The sequence below is a fragment of the Corvus hawaiiensis genome, chromosome 6 (genome assembly GCF_020740725.1).
Source record: "Corvus hawaiiensis isolate bCorHaw1 chromosome 6, bCorHaw1.pri.cur, whole genome shotgun sequence".
NCBI classification, from domain to species: Eukaryota; Metazoa; Chordata; class Aves; order Passeriformes; family Corvidae; genus Corvus; species Corvus hawaiiensis.
The window spans coordinates 16,402,605-16,421,985 of record NC_063218.1 but is presented as its reverse complement, the minus strand read 5'-3'; the positions used below and the strand labels follow the sequence as shown (position 1 = coordinate 16,421,985).

The 19,381-nt window shown below is 41.5% G+C and overlaps 1 protein-coding gene across 2 annotated transcripts in view; it reads right to left on the bottom strand.

The window, feature by feature from the left end:
* The window catches only part of FBLN5 (fibulin 5), a 48,606-nt gene extending 33,323 nt beyond the window's left edge, over positions 1 to 15,283 (bottom strand). Inside the window, exons 1-4 of one of the 2 annotated variants that reach the window (XM_048307964.1) lie at positions 14,803 to 15,283; positions 12,631 to 12,685; positions 10,168 to 10,219; positions 8,778 to 9,020 (exon numbers count right to left, since the gene is read on the bottom strand). In XM_048307964.1, coding sequence (XP_048163921.1) covers positions 8,778 to 9,020; positions 10,168 to 10,219; positions 12,631 to 12,685; positions 14,803 to 14,894 — 442 coding nt within the window. In that variant the 5' untranslated portion in view covers positions 14,895 to 15,283. The remainder of the gene's footprint in view (positions 1 to 8,777; positions 9,021 to 10,167; positions 10,220 to 12,630; positions 12,686 to 14,802) is intronic. The other variant, XM_048307965.1, reaches the window with a different exon arrangement.
* Between the last annotated feature and the right edge of the window lie 4,098 nt (positions 15,284 to 19,381).

Sequence of the window (19,381 nt, the reverse complement as noted above, 5' to 3'; positions counted from 1 at the left end):
CCAAAAAATATAAGGGAGAGGCCAAGAAAAACAGTGAGTTTTAAGTCATTGAGAACACTGCCATCTCTAGGCATTGTGGGTGATGCAAATACATGTAAAAATTAACATAGGCCTGAGCAGAGTGCTGGTGCTATGAAGGGCACTGAAAATAAATCAGCCTTCCAGGTGAGGAGAGACTATCACGTACTAAACTCTGCACGTTATGGCACAGGAAGGTAGAGAAAGTGTCACTCACATGAAAATGAGAGAAAAACAAGCCTGACAGATTGGGGAAGGGTACTCATGACACCTGTCAATTTTCCAGCACTATTAAGGGACTTCATTTTCTTTTAAGCCTTGGAATTGTCTAGTTGGTGGGACTGTCTTGCATGACAGCTATTCCATAAGGGAAAGCTCATGAAATCTACTCCAGAGCAGACAGAGCTAATCAGTACATAGTGGCTTTAACTGATTTGGCACTGCTGAAATCCCTGGAAGTAAGACATAATAAAGGCAAGGCAGCAACAAAGCCCCACGTATCAAACCACTGTTAGCAGGGAGTCCAAGGAATCATTCAGAGATTAATGGCAGGGGTGCAAGCCCTGCCCTGGCCAGCACATGCCAGAGGATATGGCAGGCTGGGCACGATTACTGCTCCTCTGAATTGAGTCAGATATCACCTCCTGCCAACTAACTCTTGGTGACAGCTGAAGTCTGTGTATTGTCTGGCTCAGAGCCCAGTGACCAATAACCCCCAGTTCAGAGACCAAACATAACTGAGGCCATTAAACCAGAGTATCAGTTAAACCTCTTTTCCTTGCATACCCTTTCCCTCTGTAGTCTACAAATCTCAAGGGAGATGGGATTCTTTGGTTCTTGCCACCTTGTATACCAAAGTATCATACATTTCCAAGAAAGAGGGAAAATTGAAACACATCATGAAATAGAGAGGTCCAAGTCTAGAGAGATTTTTAACCTTCCTGTGTCTGTACTGTAGCATACACATCTAACAAGACATGGACACTGTCCCTTCTGTGCTTATGCCCCTTCTCTGTGCACAAACCCATGATGTTTTGTAACATGACCCGTTCTCATTCAGCTGTCCCCCTCAGTATGCCACTGTGCTTCCCTCCTGGCTCACAGCTCAGTAAAAAAGAAACTAGAAAACTCTTAATCACTCCCATCACAGCAGATGCACACTTCCACAGAATCAGTTTAGCTCAAGGTAAAGTTGAAAGCAAATTCAAACACTCCCGGTGGTCACAGTTTTTAATCATAAGATGATGATCTGACCATCTGTCTATTCTGACCTCAAAATGTCAAGGAATGTCACAAAATCTAGGAAATCCTTATTGTGGTATCAGTATTTTAGCAGGAGAAAAATGTTACCTGACTCCCTGACCATAAGATACTTATGGTTAGGTTTAAGACAGCTTAACTTAAACCTAATAAATTCACTGCAAGAACTTCTGCTTTAAGATCTTCACCAAAGTCAATACGGACTGTAATCATGGGTCTAAGTGTTTTTGTCTCCAGCTGTTGCCCAGCTACCTACCCAGTATGACTGTAGTTCATTCAAGTTCAGTTGTGGCTATACTGTAGTTGTATTTATTCTGTTTTCACTTCTCACACCATGACACATAAATACAGTCAGTGAGTGGTGCTTGAAAGGCACTGACACGCAGAATGATGGGCACCTACTGTTACACTTTGCCATACTCAGAAGCCTGCTATTTTTCATTCCAGTGCACAGAGTGCCCATTTTCTTAATAACATGTCAGCATTCTTGGCTTGCATGTTATATTTCTTGGTTCGATTCTATCAATTACTTTGTTAGTAGTAGAAGTTTCACAAATAAATGAAGCACTCGCCTGTGCTTTAACCACCAGACTGTACTCCTCCCACACTGCACTTACGGAGGAATGAAAGCAGGAACAAGCCAAGCCACAGAAAGCTCAGTTTACCTTGCTACAGATTGATACATACAGCAGCTTTTTCTATCAAGCTGACTTCTCTACCACAAATAGATTAACTTTAGTGAAAAACAGCATTTCCACCCTCATTTCCCATGGTAAGCGGGATAGGATACCTTTACTGATGGTCAAATTTCTGTAGGAATGACTCTACTGATGAACCCTACTCTAGCGGCTGGATGAGTCTTGCCTTTCCTCAGCCCCAGCCCATCCTCTGTGCTGGTGCAATGGTTTCCTGAGGCAGGAAGGAGCTCTGAGTGTTTTCAGATGTACCTTTTAACCCATGATTATTTTATAGTCAACTTGTGATTACCTTTATGAAGATTGCTTATATGGGATTGTGAATAGAACAGGCCATCCGATCAGAAGCACAGAGGCTAGATCTAGAAGATTTTAATTATGTTTGTCTGGAGCTGTACAATGGGGGTTTATCCAATGGAACAGGACTATGTTAAGTATGTCTGTACTCCAGGATGTTAATGATCCTTCTTTCATTACTCTCCTGACATATGGTCTTGTACCTTAATGTATATAGTTTGTATTTTCCACATGTTTATTTTAGCTGGCTTGTCTAGTCTCATTATGTTAAATAATCAAGGATAAACCATCTTGAATTGTGCTAAAACATGAAACAGGTACAGCATAAGTAGAAGATAATTGAAAAACTGCAGGATTGAATAGCTGCTGAAAGCTTTTGTAGCACAGATATTCCTGAAGCACGTTGGAGATATGGGTAAAGGCCTTGGACTTCCCCTCTCCTCTGATCCATGCAGAAATACAGACAAAAGTGGTCCCTGAATTCCAGCCAGGCTAGTGCACTGCTGTTGTGGCTTAGGAATGGTACTCTCCAATTTAGTTCTCCCACAAAAAAACCCACAAGCTGCTCCTCCTCCCCCACTCCTAATGGAGGCATGAAAGGCATCATAGGTTGAGATAAGAAAAATTTACTGGAAACAGCAATGAGATAAGAAAATGAACAGTAACAGCAACAATATTAATGATAAAAGTGTACAAAAGAGAGAGTGATTCACATGCAAAAATGCTCACTGCAGCCTTCAGCAATAAACCACCCTGGATGAATTTTCTCAGGTGGAAGGAACTCCTTCTCCCTGGAAGACCGAATCCCTCTGCCTGCCCCTGGCAATGACATGAGGGGCTACAGAATAACCTCCAGGTCCTGGCCATACTCCCTCCTGGCTACTGCAAAAAATGAACCCCATCCTGGCTGGAATCAGGACAACTGGGGAAATAACTGAGTTCCACATGTGTCACCTTGAGCTTCACTGTTGTAGGATTATTAAACTGAACCTTTCTATCCTGTCTGTGTATCTTTACATGATACTTGTCTGGAAGTCACCTCAACACCTGTCATCCCCTTGTGAAATTTTCCTTGGTATAATCCTGAGAATGAATTATTATTTCATTTTAGCCCCAAAATACCCAGCCCAGAATCATAGAATCACTTGGGCTGGAAAAGATCTCTGAGACCATCAAGTCCAACCTTTGACTACATTGTCCCCTAGACTATGTCCAGGTGTTTCTTGAACACTTCCAGTGATGGTGACTCCAGGAATGGCACACTTATCTATGGCAAAGCCAGGAACTGAACACAAACTCCTCCAAACCAAGCCTTAGCCACCAACGATAACCTCTTGAGATGCTTCAGAGGCAACTTTTCTGTTGCTATGGCAGGATGAGGTCTCAATTCATGTTTCCTCATACAAAGCCCATCAGGAAAACCATACTACGAGTAAAGGTTACATATCATGGCCCTTAATTTAATCAGGAGCTGTCAACATTTACATATACTTTCAGAAGTCTGAGCTCAGCCTCTTGCAGAACCTGTTCTCATGCAATCTTTCGTTCTTTTTCTGGTTAATTTGGACATGATGGCAGTCATTCCCTAACGGGGATCATGCATAGCCTTCAGGAACTGGCCCTCTGGAACAGCAAAAGAGATTGTCTGACAGACAAGAGGAAAAGGGAAAGACAGAGAGCTGAACAAAATAGGGTTAAAAAAGGCAATGGCAGGAGTGGACTTCATTTGTTTTTCCTTTGTACAAACTCTAAGGCATAATATCCTTGCTGCATTTCCCTACTTTTCTTCCTCCTGTTTCTATATGCCCAGAGAGGTCACTAGGAAAGTCATTAGGAGGAGGCAGCCTGGCTTGGTGGCTAAGCCATTGGATAAGGAACTCTGGGCTCTATCCCAGCACAGCCATGAGCCTGATGCAAGACCTGGGCACTTCCTTTCATTTCTCTGTCTCTTAATTTCCCTCTCCTTTCCCCACACAGGCACATCTGGTTCCTTCATTTTGCTTGAAAACTCATCTAGACATAGGCTGCTCTTAATGAGGTTGTGCACAAGGCAGGGCAGTACAATTGCAGGCTTGGATGTGGGTTTTAGGTATGCTTGTAATATAAACGATCTAAAACCCATCTGTGCAAAGGTAATCTTTTGAAGAAAGGAGTTTCACTCCACAAATGTAGGACTGGGGACCCATAGGTGGGGAATGTAGGAGGTCCTGACAATCTTTGAGAAATGAGGAAAGCTGAAGCAATGACTACTGCACAAATGGGGCATGAAAAACAACTCTCTCTTATACTTGGAGACAGCATCCTTCCATTCCCTTTTTCTTTTTAATTTTTGCTTTAAAAATAACAATTATGCTGGGTATTTTTTATAATCACCTCCTCTGTCCTCCTCCCTTCTCTTTGTCTCTAGGTCATACTCATCTTGCCTTGTGCTTGTACTTTTCCTAACATCTACCTCTCTGTCTTTGAGGTCTGCTTTCTCTGATCTCTATTCAACCCTCTCCAACCCCATCATCTCCCCACATTGTGAGTTTGCATTAATTGGAGGGAAAGCAATAATAAGAGCCAACCCACTACTGTTCTTTCCACAATGCCCAGAAGGATCTGTGTTTGAGGCATGTTTTGAAGATCATTGTAAATCAGGAAACAGCAAGGTGGAGTGAAAGGAAACTGGAAAGAGCTCTCAGCTTATGAATGTATAATGCAAGAACACAGGCCCTCACTCCAGTAAACTGGAGCCAACAGTTACTAGACCAAGTTCCTTGGGCAAAAAGTCATTATTATGACTAACCCCTTCTGTATTTATAGAGAAGTAATGTTAGAAGACTAACAGTTCAAATAGTGCTCTTGCACTAGATGTTCTTTGCTTTTTTTCTGTATGTGGTCTTTTATTCCAGCATTAATTGTGGTTATAAATCATTCCCAACCTGCTTTGGAATGATTTACAAAAACTTTGTGCTGTTGAAAACACAGAACACTTACACATACAAAATACAAAGCACTCAACAACTCCAGGGGTAAGAAATACCATGTATTAGGAATTAAACCCACAGAAGACTTGAGAAGTAATTATCATTAAACGCTTTCTCTGTCTGCTACCACAAATGGCTATGGGTACTTCTGCAGCCCACAGAGGACACTGGAGTGGGCAGAGTTGTCACTGACAGGTGTCTTTGACAGGCACTTGAGCCAGGAAAGTCCTTTCACAAAGGACAAAATCTGGAGATGAAAGAGTCTTGGCAAGACTGAGTGGTGACCAGGATAGGGAAGGATTGTGGACACCTAACCACTGCCTATGACCAGGCCAGAAAGGATGAGGCCAAAAAGCTTGTAAGGGAGAAGAATGGATTATTTTTTTTGCTGCGTTGAAACATAGCAGCCCCATGAGAGGAAATGTTATGTGAACAACCAGGGGTGCACGTTCCCTTGAGAGCCAAGGAATGTGGGGCCTCGGCAAGCAGGCCAGGTGCCAGATGGGGACAGAGCGACCTTCTTGCAGCCTCCCTACATTTTGTGGAGAGGTAGAAAAAAGTAAAAGAAGGATCTTGTTAGAACTCTGTCCTGGGTTGCAGTGTATTCTATTACCATCCTCATGAGCTGTTGAAATCAGGTGGGGCAGTGTTTCTTTGCCTCCTCCCCCCAGACTATCTTGCTGTTAATGGCCCATCATTGTCCTGCCACCTGACTCAGAGATAACTCTCTCCGGACTATCTTCTGTTAATGAGCCTAATCAACACTTGGCCTCATGACTCATTACCCCATTGTGAGATGCTCCACCCAGAGGGAGGAACTAAGCATCCCATCATGGATATAATCTGGGACTCTGAACACCAGAGACAACCCTTTCCACTGGATTTCCAGAGGACAGGAGCTACACAGCTACCACTGGACTTTCTGAGGAAGAGCAGACCCTTTTACTACAGGATCACTGCTTCAGAGGACTGCAGCCACCATTCTACCAGACTGCTACCACCACCCTGCCTAACAGGGACTCAGGTTGTATCTTGACTCTGTCAGTTTGAACCAGTGTTTTCTTTTACTTTTTTTCCTTTTCTTTAATTTCCATTAACTTGTTATTCTGACTTGGTGCCTCCCACTGGTTTGTTTTCAAACTAGTACAAACTCACACAGCTTTCAGATCAAATTCTTGTCCTGTTTCACTTTGGAAGTCTCTTGAACAACCTCAGTGCTTCAAAGTGGAGGCTGCAAATCTCCCAATCTCCCAGAAAAGCTTCCTGTATTTAATAAGCTGTTTTGACTGAAATTTAAGGCAAAAGTAAAGATTTCTGTTGTCCTAGCAGTAAAATGTGACTATGATCTATAACCCAATATCTGACCAGACAAAAATGTGTACTCTGTTAAAATCTGCAGATTGCTCAGACACAATTTCATGAGAATAACTGGTTCCCCTGCAGTCAGTAGCAGAAAATCTCATCATCTCTAATGGAAATACCTGTGACTAATTTCATTTGGAAAGAAGGTGCTGGAGGGTAGTGTCTGAACACCAACATAGCAAACCTGTAAGTTACATAGTGGCTCAGCTACTGGGCAAAATAACTTCTAGTTCACTCTTTTCAACCATTCCACCACAAAATTAGCCCTTGAAGTGCTTTGTATCCTAAGAGCATGCTGAAGATGGACAAGGAGGTAAGCACAGAGCAACTGAAAAACCATTAACATGAGTGATGCTTATATTTGGCTTACAGATGCCATGATTCCTTGGTTCAGACTTTCTTGGATGACCTAGGTAAAATTTTGGTTGTTCCTGAGGACCCTGTCAAGGTTCCCTGGTGTTTTGCCTCCAAGGACTTCAAGCATGGAACTGCACATAACCCTGATAACTGCTCCAGGAATCCTGGAAATGGGATCAGGCCTTTCTACCATCACCACAGTGAGACATGGACTGAATCACTCCCTTTGGTGACCACACTTTCCATCCTGGGCACACAGATACAACAATAAATACTGCATCAAGACAGTGAATGTCTTCAGAGAATTTCACTAAGTAAAGAATGAAATCTAACCCCAGCAGAGACCCCTGACAGGTCTTGTTTTCTTTTAGTTTTGTTTTTCTTCCTTTAGCACATCATCTGCCCAAATTCAAATCTGATGCGGACTTTCAAAAACTGCTCCCAGCTTGCTGTGGTACTCAAATGGCAGCCTGTCCTTTCCCATGCATTCTTATTAATGTTTCTCATCACCAAACTTTCTTTACAATTAAATCCCACATATTTGAAAAGTAAAATGACAGAAGCAAACGGCCCTGACTGAAAAAAGTATTAGTCCTCCCATTTCTGCCAGCATGGATAGGAACATATGTGCCCTTTGGAGGCTGGAAAGTTCACTGTAAAAGTTTCCTAAATCTACCTGTTTTGATTATTCTGGTTTGCATGGAGCAGACCAGACCATATAATTCAGAGGTTTCATTTCCACTTTCATTTCAGCACTTCTTCTCTACTAACGACCCCATTTCCTGAATCATCTAGAGCAAAGTGAGCAAAATGAAAACACTCCTGAAAATCTACAAAGCAGTAGATAAAGTAACAGGTTGATCAATTTGCTAAGATGAAAAAGACTAGAGGCAATTTTCAAAGGACCAGATAGTAAAAATTCTTATTTTTACAGCAAACTCTCCAGTTATCCCAGGATTTAAAAACTCCTCAAACACCCCCCCCCACCCAGTTTTATAATTTCTTCTTTTCTTTTCTTTTCTTTTTTTTTTTTTTTAATTTTATTTTTAATTTTTCCAGTCAGTATTACTATGAGTGCTGGTTAGAAAATACATTTTTCCCACTTTGGAAAGGACAGGGATTCAAAATGTGTCCCAGTGTAGCTGAATTTAACTCTAGACTTTCAGAGCTCCTGTGGTCCTGTGGGGGAAGCTCTTGTGGCCTCTTCAGTAGGGAAACAAACAAAGTACATCATCTGCGACCAAGTCCTGCCAGAAATTTCAGACAATAGGGCAGAATAAGCCCAAAAGACAAGTTAGTTTTAGCTCTTGAGTTTTTCTGCAGCAGTTTTGAAGTAAGTGCTGTTTCTTAGTCTAAAGAGGCAAAAATCTCTGTTGAAAGAGAAAAAAATCTCTGGTTTGGGCTTTTTTTTCTTGTCAAAGGCCAGCTCACATACAGCCAAGTTTCCCCAGGCCCCACCTAACACTTCAAATGAAAGGCCACTTTCTCTCTCATGGGCAGAATCATAAGCATAAAAGGCATGCTTTTGATGTACTGACAAATCACCTGCCATCAGGTGGTTGTTTATTTCATAAAACCATTACTTCTTTCATGAAAGTGGCTTTCCTGATTAAATAATAGGATTGAATCATATCTTAGTTTGCATTGAATAATGCTGATATGAAATATACAGCTCATATCCTAAAAAGAAAATTGTACTTCAAAATGCTGGGCTTGACTGCTGCAATAACTGAAGGACAACTGCAAGACAATCGTTTCTGCAATGGCAGACAAGCTTTAATATAAATGAAAATATAGAAGGAAGATTTCTACTACTTACCAGCACACTGATTGTTTTCATCCAACTGGAAACCAAATCGGCAAATCAGAGGTCTTGTAACTGTAGGGTAGTTAGGAACAGGGCCTGGTGCTGGGGGCGGTGGATAAACATTGGAATAAGGACTCAGATACGGTGATCGATACACTGGGTTTGTTCGGGGGACACATAAATAGCCACCATTCTGGTTGACACACACCATGTCTCCTCTGCAGGCCTCAGGAATAGTCCGACATTCATCAATATCTGGAACGAAATTGCAAAAGTTAAAAGAGTGATTGCTCCTTAATGGGACCCGTTAAAAAAATAGTTAACGTGTTTTTTGCAAAACGGTGCAAAAAAAATTTATATTCTCCATCAAAAAGGCTAATCCTTCTTTGTGGAGCCTCACTTTGAAGTTAGATTGTACTAAAACAGGAAGCATCCCATATATTCAACATATCCTGTGATCTACTTGTTTTATTTCACTATTAGAGGATAGAGGGAGAGGACAAGGACTGCTTTGCTATTCCATAGAAGTTTGGTTTGAACACTGATTTACACATGTCTGCAGCATGCTACTGCCTCTTCCTGCTAGAGAGTCTGTCCAAACCACAACATGCAGATCAGGATTTCAGAAACTGGTGGTTTGTCTGCCCAGCTGTGAAATTTGCATGCTGCTTTAGAAGTCTCGACTTCCCTCCCACAGAAAAAGTTAGGGATGTTCAGATCTGGGGACAAAGTTCAGGCCTCTTTCTTGCTTTGGCTGAGAATGTTGCTGAATTAAATTTAGAAAGATACAACTGGTTTAGCCAAACTGAGCATTCCCCTGGTTCTTGGGCCACAGAAGCAGTAGGCTATGGCAGGGCAAACAATCTGCTGCAGGTTTTTCCCTTTCTGTTTGAATGACTTTATTGCATGTAGAAGATGCTGGCCAGGAGACTGAACGCCATTGATAAAAAGATGCTATTGGGCAAAGAGCAGATTTCCTTACACTACCTCAACTCAGTTTACTTGGTTTCAGTGCTGAGAATGGAAGACTTCTCTGAGCCTGCAGGTGGAGACAGGCACCAAAGACAATAAATCCTGACTTTGAAGGAGAAAGAGAAGGAGAGTATCCTCGTCCTTTGGCAACTAGACTGAGCTCTTTATCAGAATGCATCACTGTTGTTTGAGTAGCCCTGACAGCCTGTTAGTATCTCAACAATGTCAAAGATCAGTGATATGTAAAGACACACACACACATATTTATATATACACATATTTGTTGTATGTACATGTATACAAACACACATATTTGTCACACAGTAAGAACTTTTCAACTAAAACATAGTAAGAGCAGCACAATGTTAACTCAATAAATTCAGAATTTCTGAACCCAAATTTAAATGTATTGATTTAATGAAAGTCCTACCTAAGCATTGCCCAGAGGCACGGTCCAGGTCAAACCCATTAGTGCATTGCTGCTAAAATGAGAGAAAAAAGGACACTCAGTGACTGTGAAATGAGAGGTTTGCAGAATCAAATGCTCATCTGGATTATTATAATTAGTACAATTGTTCAGCATGATGCTGTACATCAAAATAAAGTCCCTTCCCCAGAGGACAGGCAGCAAAGCATGAACCTGAGGCCTCAGCATGTGTTCCAGCCCCTTAGCCCAGGAGTGGCACCTTTAGGTGGTGGCAGTGTCAGGCTGTTCCTCTGCCCAAGGCTCACCAATGCGCAATGTGTTATGAGTTGTTAGCACAGAATTGCAGTCTTCTAGTTTGGGGTCTTGTTTTTGCCAGAGCAGGGGGGTTCATCTCAAAGGTACTTGCTACGTCTCTCACAGGCTCTAAAGCTCCCCAGACAGCCCATTCAGCACACGACACGTTAGCCATTGACTGATCTGTAGCCACAGTTGAAATGTAACAAATAAAAATAAGGCTCTTCCTTTCCACCAAACCTTGTAATTTTTAGAGGATAAATCTGTAGACAAGACATTCTAGGCATTCACTGTTACTGGAAGCCTTGTCCCTTCCTATTCTGTGGTGCTGGTCATTATTAGGGCTGCAGCCTTGAGTCTTCAGCACCTCCTCAGTGACCTCAGCATTTCTAAACCGGTGAAAGTCCTGGTGATGATGGTTTCAAAGCCTGTTAAAATTATTCCCTGCTCTTCCTAGATTTTGAATGGGCCTCCAGCTATTCAGCAATTGACACAAGAACAGGATCTTCCAGTAAATAGGTTGTACTAAGGAGTGTAAACAAGAAATATCCAGGAAACAGGAACCACTGAAACAACCAGAGGGTAGAGGGATGGAGTGTGTTCAAGATTCTTCCTTTTTTGTTGTTTCTTAATGATAAAGACACTTATTCTTGGACTTTATGGAAGAAATGAGTGGAAGAATAAAGTACTTAGTTGATGTTTGGAAAAGTAGTAAGTTGTAGATGGGGGACAAAGGGTTAGAGGGGTGAGTCAGTGGAAGTGGGTCATTGCAGGACCTAGAGACAGGACATGAAGTGAAACACATGGCACTGTTTGGACTGCACCTGCCACTTGCACATATGAATGCACAAAACCACTGCTAGAAGTGTCAGACAAATACGGAGGAATTCTGCCTTTATTTATTTTGGCAATCCAAGACGTTTTGGTATCATGTTGTGGAAAACCAAGATATTCTAATGGGAGAATGTATAATCACCCTCATGTTTTAAAGAATGTGTGTACTCTACCTTTTGTTCCCCTTTTTGAGTGTGGTACATACACTACACCTAGGTTAGCCAGAAAAGCTGAGATAGTTTTTAACAAAATTATTTTGTTCCAGACAATAAATGATGATTCAGAAACACTGAACTACCGTAGAACTGGTTTCAACAACTTTCTAGAACTTTATTCTAGAAAAGATTCCAGTATTGTCAAAAGTACCGTTTCAGTATCTTCAGAAATAACTCATTGCTTTAATTTCAACTTCAAGTTGTTTTTTCAAAGCAACTTCAAAAATCAATTTATGTTACAAGATGTTTTTATAAAAATTATAATGTAAACAATATTTTTTAAATTATAAAAACAAACCCTTAAAGACATCTCAAAAATTCTCCAGGGGCATGAAAAGCATTTCCCATACAGATCCAATATTCACAAAAATATCAATAAGCATGCCATGTGCAGGAAATTTTCAATGTAATAGAAGAAAAACAACTACATTTCAGGGACTTTTGGTGAAGGCATTTAGAAACACAGCTCTGGAGACTGAATATATCTGGACTATCAACTAGAAATCTAAACAGCATGCCTTTAGGAACAGTTTTTCCTGATTTAAAGTTACTTGGAGCCCAAGCACACAAAGAACTAATGATTCTGCTGTTTCGAGAACTGGAGTGCTTTATTTCCAACCCCCCTCTTGAACATAAATGGGTTTGGGCATAAGTGAAAATGAAAACTGGGATACAGTCATTCAGGATCACAGTCCAAAATTAAATGGTCTTAAGACATGAACCTGCTGTACACAGAAAATGTGTATTTATATGAATGAATTTTCCAAGTGTGGATGTTTCTCACAATAGAACTGAGTGGTCTCTGGTCTCATGAGATAGTTTTTCTTATTTTCTGTTCCAGAAGTGTTCAGTTTAGAGGCAGAATCAGGTTTTTGGTGAGGTCCAGGTTTCTGCAGGGATATTTTGCTGAGCTGGCAAGGACGAGTCAGTAAGCTCAATCCATGTTGAACTCCAGAATCCTGCTGGCTCCAAGTTCTCCCCTCTAAACCCCTAGACCACACAACTTCCTTTTCATGTAAACCCCAGACCACAGAGCTTCCTACCACCTGCTAGCCAGTTAAGTTGCATGCCATATAGCAATTCAGTACAAAACAGTACATACATCTCTGCGTGCACCTCTCACCTGTGCTTTTCCAAGGCTTGAAAGGCAGACAGCCAGTGTGAAAGCAGTCAGTATCCTGTAATGTACATAAAAAATGGCTGAAAATCTTCTGATATCCAGGCTCATTACATAGAATTAAATATACACGGACAAATTAATTTCTAGTGACACTTCAGTGTATTCCACAGTTTTGCTAACATGAATTTGGCCTCTGGAGAAGGCGTAATACAACTGTGGGCCAGATACAAGTCTCAGAGTCAGTGACTCTGATGGTGCTATGGTTTTATGCAACTGGGATTGAAACCAGACTGTACATGTCTATGGACTAATCTAATTTTTATGACACCCCAAACAGCAGCTGTTAAATGAACAAGTGTGCAATATTCAATAAAGAGGTTTTGCCCCTCTCTGACACCTTTCTTTTGCAAAAATGAAAGCTTTTCTTGCACACTGTGCACGTTTTACAGATGGGTAAACCAGAGCAAGGCCCTGCCTAAGCTCACAGTGTGACATGTTGGCAGGGCTGCAGACATGTCACGCAGGAGGTCCTGAATCCAAGCCAGTTGCTCCAACCGCTAAACCGCGTTTCATCCCCAGGAGACTATCTGAGATGAATCCATTTTCTTGGGGCCAGATTCTGTACCTTTACTCAGTCTTGAGTAATTGCTCTGGAAGGAGACACACTGTGCCAGGTCACCCACTACTAGAAGCTGTTATCTTCAATGGAGCCTTCCCTAGGTGTATCATCTTTACATCTAGTGGTCCCTACTGGGTCTCTCTCCACAGCAGCTGAAAGAAGAGGATCCTTCACTGACAGAGCCCTACAGCTATTTTTGGAGCTCCTTACCTGGAGCATAAAAGTTATGGTCAAGTAACCTCCCACCTCCAAATACTTACTAACAGATAGAAAACCATGAAAGCACAGTCAGAAGTTATTTTTTTCTAAGTACTGTGGATTTCAGTGTTTTGCTGCTGCTTTATATAAAACTTCCCAATACCACTAGACCCACACCTTGCTTATCTTGGATTGTAATTCTGAATGGCAATTGGATACAATACATTCCCACAAAACCAGTACAGGAAGCAGCGGATATTTGAGGTAGCCTTACTTCTGCTACTCATGTGAGCTGCCAGCTTTCTCTCTTAGAGCTGTCTCTGATTTCCAGTGCAAACTGAGCTGCTGAGCAAGACCTACAAATGCATCAGACAAAACCACACACAATGACTGACACATTAGAACAGATTTGTTTTAAATGAGGAGATGGAGACAAGCTCTGAAAAGTAAACACAAACCCTAAAATGGTAGTGCTGTGGAGACAGATTGTGCTTGTTGGCAACTTTTGAGTGACAAGGAAAGGCAAATTCTGCACAGAGTTTTCCTCAGAGTCTGATGTATAGCATTCAAACTACAATTTTATCCCAGGCTTGCACTTAATTTAGTGATTCCTCAAACCTTTTTGAAGAGATTTTAAAGTGTGCTATAAAGACTGTTCTTGGCCTATAGCAAGAACAGCACTGGGAGGGAATACAACAGGTTATAGCAGAAGGCTGACATACCCAGCAACTGGGCAATGCTGCACATTGCTGCAGGACAGTGCACAATAATGAAATCCCCTACAAAACAGTCAGACAAAACTCAAATGTTTTTAGACAGTCTTTAGTTTCCATTGTTACAAGATGATATATTCTTTCCTCTTGGTGGGGGGGTGACCTTACTGCCTCGTACATGTTCTGTCGGCACCCACGATCTCAATTTGCTTTAGATCTCAATTTACTTTAGATCTAAAATCCCCTCAAGAATTAATAACAGACATGCAGCATAACCTATCAACACTATATGCAGCTGGTCACAGTACCTTGCCCAGCAGGCAAAATATTTTAAACTAGTAATTAACCTCTGCAATAGTAACTAATTAACTTCAATCAATCACTGTAGCCAGTGGGATCGTTGCTGCTGCAGTTCAGCACTCCCACAGATGCGCAGAGTATAAGCACAGATCAAGAAGGAACTCGTCAGAGACAGCACAGCTTTAATAACAGGCAGATCGTCTTTCCCCACCTCTGACCATTGAGATCCTGTCTCTTTGCAAATGGCTTTAGCAAGTGGATTGGCATAATGTGTCCCCGCCACAGCTATTTTCCACAAGTAGGTTTCCCGTCAGTAAGTAAAGAAGTTTCATGCATACCACTTACCTTCTTAATCCTTGCATGTCCAAAACCGTTGGGGAAAGGTGGAAAAAACCCAGAGTCTGTGCTGATGAATAACTAGAAAGTTTTCCAAACATTACCCTCTGCTAGCACTTCAGTTCCTCCGTCATTTATAGTCCAAAGAATGAAATGGCAAGTAATGGAGAAGATCGGGAGCCGTCTGTACCTCCTCAGACACTGGAGAGAATACAGAGAAAGCACCTGGTTTTGCTTAGTTCTCTTCTGTAATTCAGCATTAAACCAATTGGAGGAGGAATGTTAAAAATGAACACTTCATTTTCTAAGTATGTTAAACAATGCAAATGGGGGCCTCAGCCTGGGACAGCTGGTTTAGATTACAAAGCTCACCAACTGGCTAGACTCCTCACAACAACCTCGAGGAGCCTGCCAGGATAAAACACTAACAGCTTGAAGGAAAGCCTCTCCCGCTGCAAACTTCACAGTTAAATGTGCCTCAGAGCAGAGAGCACCGTTATTGGACAGAAACCCTTATCAAGGGACTGGAGAAGGGAAGGGATTGTTTTCCTTGCTCTGAGAACAAAAAAAAGTCAGGCTTTTTTGGAGGCCCTCTAGCTGGTGTCCTGGACAATGAATATGCAACACTCGCTGCTCTGTGCCAATGGCATACTGATGAAAGGTCTGACCCTCTGGGAGGTGAATAACTCAAATTCACGATGATCACAGCTACAGGAACTATATTGCTTGGGGATTATTTGAAAACAGGAATAAACAAATTAAACATTCAAAGGAAAACAAATGGCTTGTCTGCAAACACTGGCCCTTTTTAAACTGATCCCATGCTTAAGGGAGCAGTTTATGATATGAAGTATTTCTTAGGAAAAGCATAACTTTCAGATCTCCAGTTATGACTGAAGAGGAAGGAAATAAAGTACTTTTTCAGGTGTTTTGCAACTCTGCCACAGGCAGAGCTTTAGTAGGTCAAGCAGAACATTTATGAGATGTGAAAGGTAAGCAATCAGAGGCAGCAAAGATTATAGTAGATCCAAAGATGAACACTGAAATTAAACACAGACATGGACATTAAACAACTAACTTTGAATTTCTGTTGAGTGTCCCATTTGAGAAAACCCTTTATTTCTAAGGAACCTGAAATTATTATCATACATCTCTGTGTAACAGATTGAGAAACAGAAGTACAGTTGATATAACAGATATTAATAAAACTAGCCCCTAAGCATCGACATCCAGCTTGAGATACACAGACTGAGCTGCTTTAGGGGTGCTGAGCCCCCACAAGTTGTATTGGAGCCAATGGGAAGCTCAAGAGCTCTGTACCTTGTTAACTGGCTGTAATTGTCCAAATTACCTTTCAAAAATGACAGCACCAGAGGCTTTGGGCCATTCCTGACAGTTTGTCTCTCTGGCTTGCTTGCATCGCTTGCACTGCATGAAAAATTAAACACTCACCTAGAATTATTCAAAGAGTGTCTATACATTTGCAGACAAACAAGAACCAATTTAATTATTTTAAATAAAGTTCCCAAAAGCCTAACAAATACTTGCACAAGGGACTTCTGAAGAAGCTGCTGGGCATGGAAGGAGTTTTGCCATGGGTCAGAAAACAGGCAAGAGAGGATAGCAAGCAAAGACCAGGGAAATTTTCATTGTGGCAAATGGTTAACAGTGAGTATTCTCATTGCTCCATACCACCAGAGTTTCTCAATACACTCAATAACCTGGAGAGCTAACAGACCTAAGAGTAGCAGTGCTTACTGTATGTTAGAAGAGTGAAAATCTACCGACACAATGAGAAACAGCTTTACAGGAAAGCAAACGGTCTGTGCATCCAGCTGTGTGGATGAAGAGCTTGCTTCATCTGATGATACTTCACTTGCTAATCCACTGAATTTTTCTACAATCACATGGTAAAATCATTGCACACATGCCAGAATCACTGTATGAGTGCAGCACCAGTCTGCTCCCAAATAATTGCCTCAGAGTTCTGATCCAGTCAGCCAACTGGCAGAGGTGCTCCAGCCCCAGAGACAGGAGGTGAATCCAAATCTCACCACCTAAGGGGCTCCTTTAAGAAGAAATACTGTACAAATGTTTTGATTTTGCCTGTCTCCATCTGACAGCTGAAGTGGATAAAAACCAGAGTATAAGAAGTGTACCAAACCACAACCTGGGCTCGTTTACAGCATGGTGACTGTTTTTTTCCAAAATAAAAGGATTTGATGTTGCAGCTAAATGGAATTTTTGCAGTACCTTTCTGTAACTACCATCAGTCACAAAACAATGAGATGCAGCCACAGCCTTCTCACAACTCCCTTTGGTATGAAGAGTTGCATAAAGGAAGGAATTTGTAGGGCATAAACCCCCTTTTGTTCACGATACCTATAAAAGTGGACAATTCAAAGCATCTTTCAACACCCTGTGCTGACACCTTCAGCATCTATGCTTATGATGGTGGCTAAACTTCCTCTCTAGCAGTGCTCTCACTTCAGTAGTCTCAAATATCCCTCTGTGTTATAAAATCCATTACTTCATTTAGATGAGCTTGACATTTCCTTTGTCTTTGTGAGAAGGTGTGGAACAGTCCCCAGTATAAAATGGGACTCTGTTAAATAATCATGTTCTTCAAAGTTTGCTTTGTGTATAGCTAGGGTTGAAACTATATCTCCAATTAAGACTTGGATTTTGAAAATTGTGTAATATATAATCATAAGGGGGACATAAACAGTGTTGCATAACTTTACTCTCCTTGGATAAGACAGCTGCACATATGAACTGAGCCATGCTCCTGCAGATAAAGCACAGGATTGGATGAACAAGAGTCCTCAGCACTGGAGAACATAATCTGACAGATTTTAAATGCTAAGAAAAAAGTTGTAAATAGGTCAGGGAACTTAAGAAGAGTTAATTACACTCAGCACACCTGAACAGAAAATCTTCCTCACAGAAACAAGTCCTCATCCTCTAAGTTTTACAACATTTGATCTCCTTTTTAAACTCTGATATTGTTCTTACATTTCTCCAGAACCACATCAGTCAAACACCCTTCTTGGATGTTCCTGTCATTTTTAAATTTCTCCCACTCTGAACGTCTTCAACAACTGTCAGACTGTGAGAAGAGTCGAACCACACAAGTCTGTATGGTGGTAGGTCTGTGAGCCCAAAGTCATTCTACATGCCAGGTCTTAGACATCTTTTACCCAGCCACACAGACTGGTTTAAATTCATTAAAGGAATCTGTCAATAACTGGCCCTTTAAGGCCCCACATGTCCAAGTTTCATTTTGCTCCTACCAAATTTTATGGAACCAAATATTTTTACCAGCAAAAATGGTAGAACACTCAGAGCAAAACTGCTGGGCACTTGCAGAAACAACTGTGTCTTGATAGCATCTAAGCTCCATGAGATTCACAAGTTGAGCTTTTGCCTGACTGTGGAGATTGATCTAAGTGTTCTTGAAGACTGCCAAATAAGCAAGCTTTTGATATTGTCACATGCTGATATAACATGACAGGCAGTGATTTGACATACACACATCTCATCCTACTGCCAAACACCAAGCACACGGGAAATGTGGTCTCAAACCCTAATTCCACCTGAGAAAGAGTAGGGCTCATTTCTTCCACCTCCCAGGAAAGAATCTCAGTTGCAAATTCCTGGTGTTTGGGGAGGGTTCCCTATAATTTTTCAAAGACTACCTTAGATTATCAGCTGATTATTCAGTGTCTGAATTATAATTGCCATCTCATAACACGAATGATGCAATAACCTGTTCCAGATGGCTCAGGCCAGTAGCTCAAAAGCACAGCCCTACATATATTTTCCTTTCCTAGCCAAACATAACACAAGCTAGAATTAACAGTGAAAATTAACACAATACGTAATTGTAAAGACATCAGTAGTGCTAACTAAAATGTACTGGGAATGTAGGGTCCCAGAGATGTTGTGGTGTGTTGATCTGCAGCTCACAATATCATTTTTAGGAAGGAGAAAATGTAATAGTTCCTGTTGTGCTGCCATCTCTTGGGGCTCAGTTGCCTCAATGTGGTACAGTTACCACCGGCATGGGATATCCATGCAAAACAGATCCAATACAGCACCCATTCCTCCTCCTGTACAAGGGTATCACCTGTCTGTCTGAGGCACGGGCTCCGTTGGGAAGAGGATACTGCTGATATTGCTTCCAAAGAGCCACGCGCTGAGCCCCATTCAGTGTTGTACCAGGTGGACTCACAGTGCCCAACCACATGGAATAAACACTTGAAGTCCTTGGTGTACTCCAACTCTTCATCTTTGTCCTGGTTTCAGCTGAGGTTAAACACCTCATAGCTATTACTCTCTTTACAGGTCAGTGGTCACTCTGACACCAGCTTCTAATAGCACAACTTCTTTTAGGATAGAAATTACCAGTGGAAAGCCCAGGCACCAGTGGAAAGCCCAGGCACCACTGGATCCATTCTGAAATGCAACAACTCTAAACAAGGACTAGTATCTGACTCCACTTTATTGCTTTGAAAACACGTTAATTGTCCCTTTAGATGAGCAGTGCTAGAATCTAGCAGGTACATACCAAAACCGAAACAGTTTT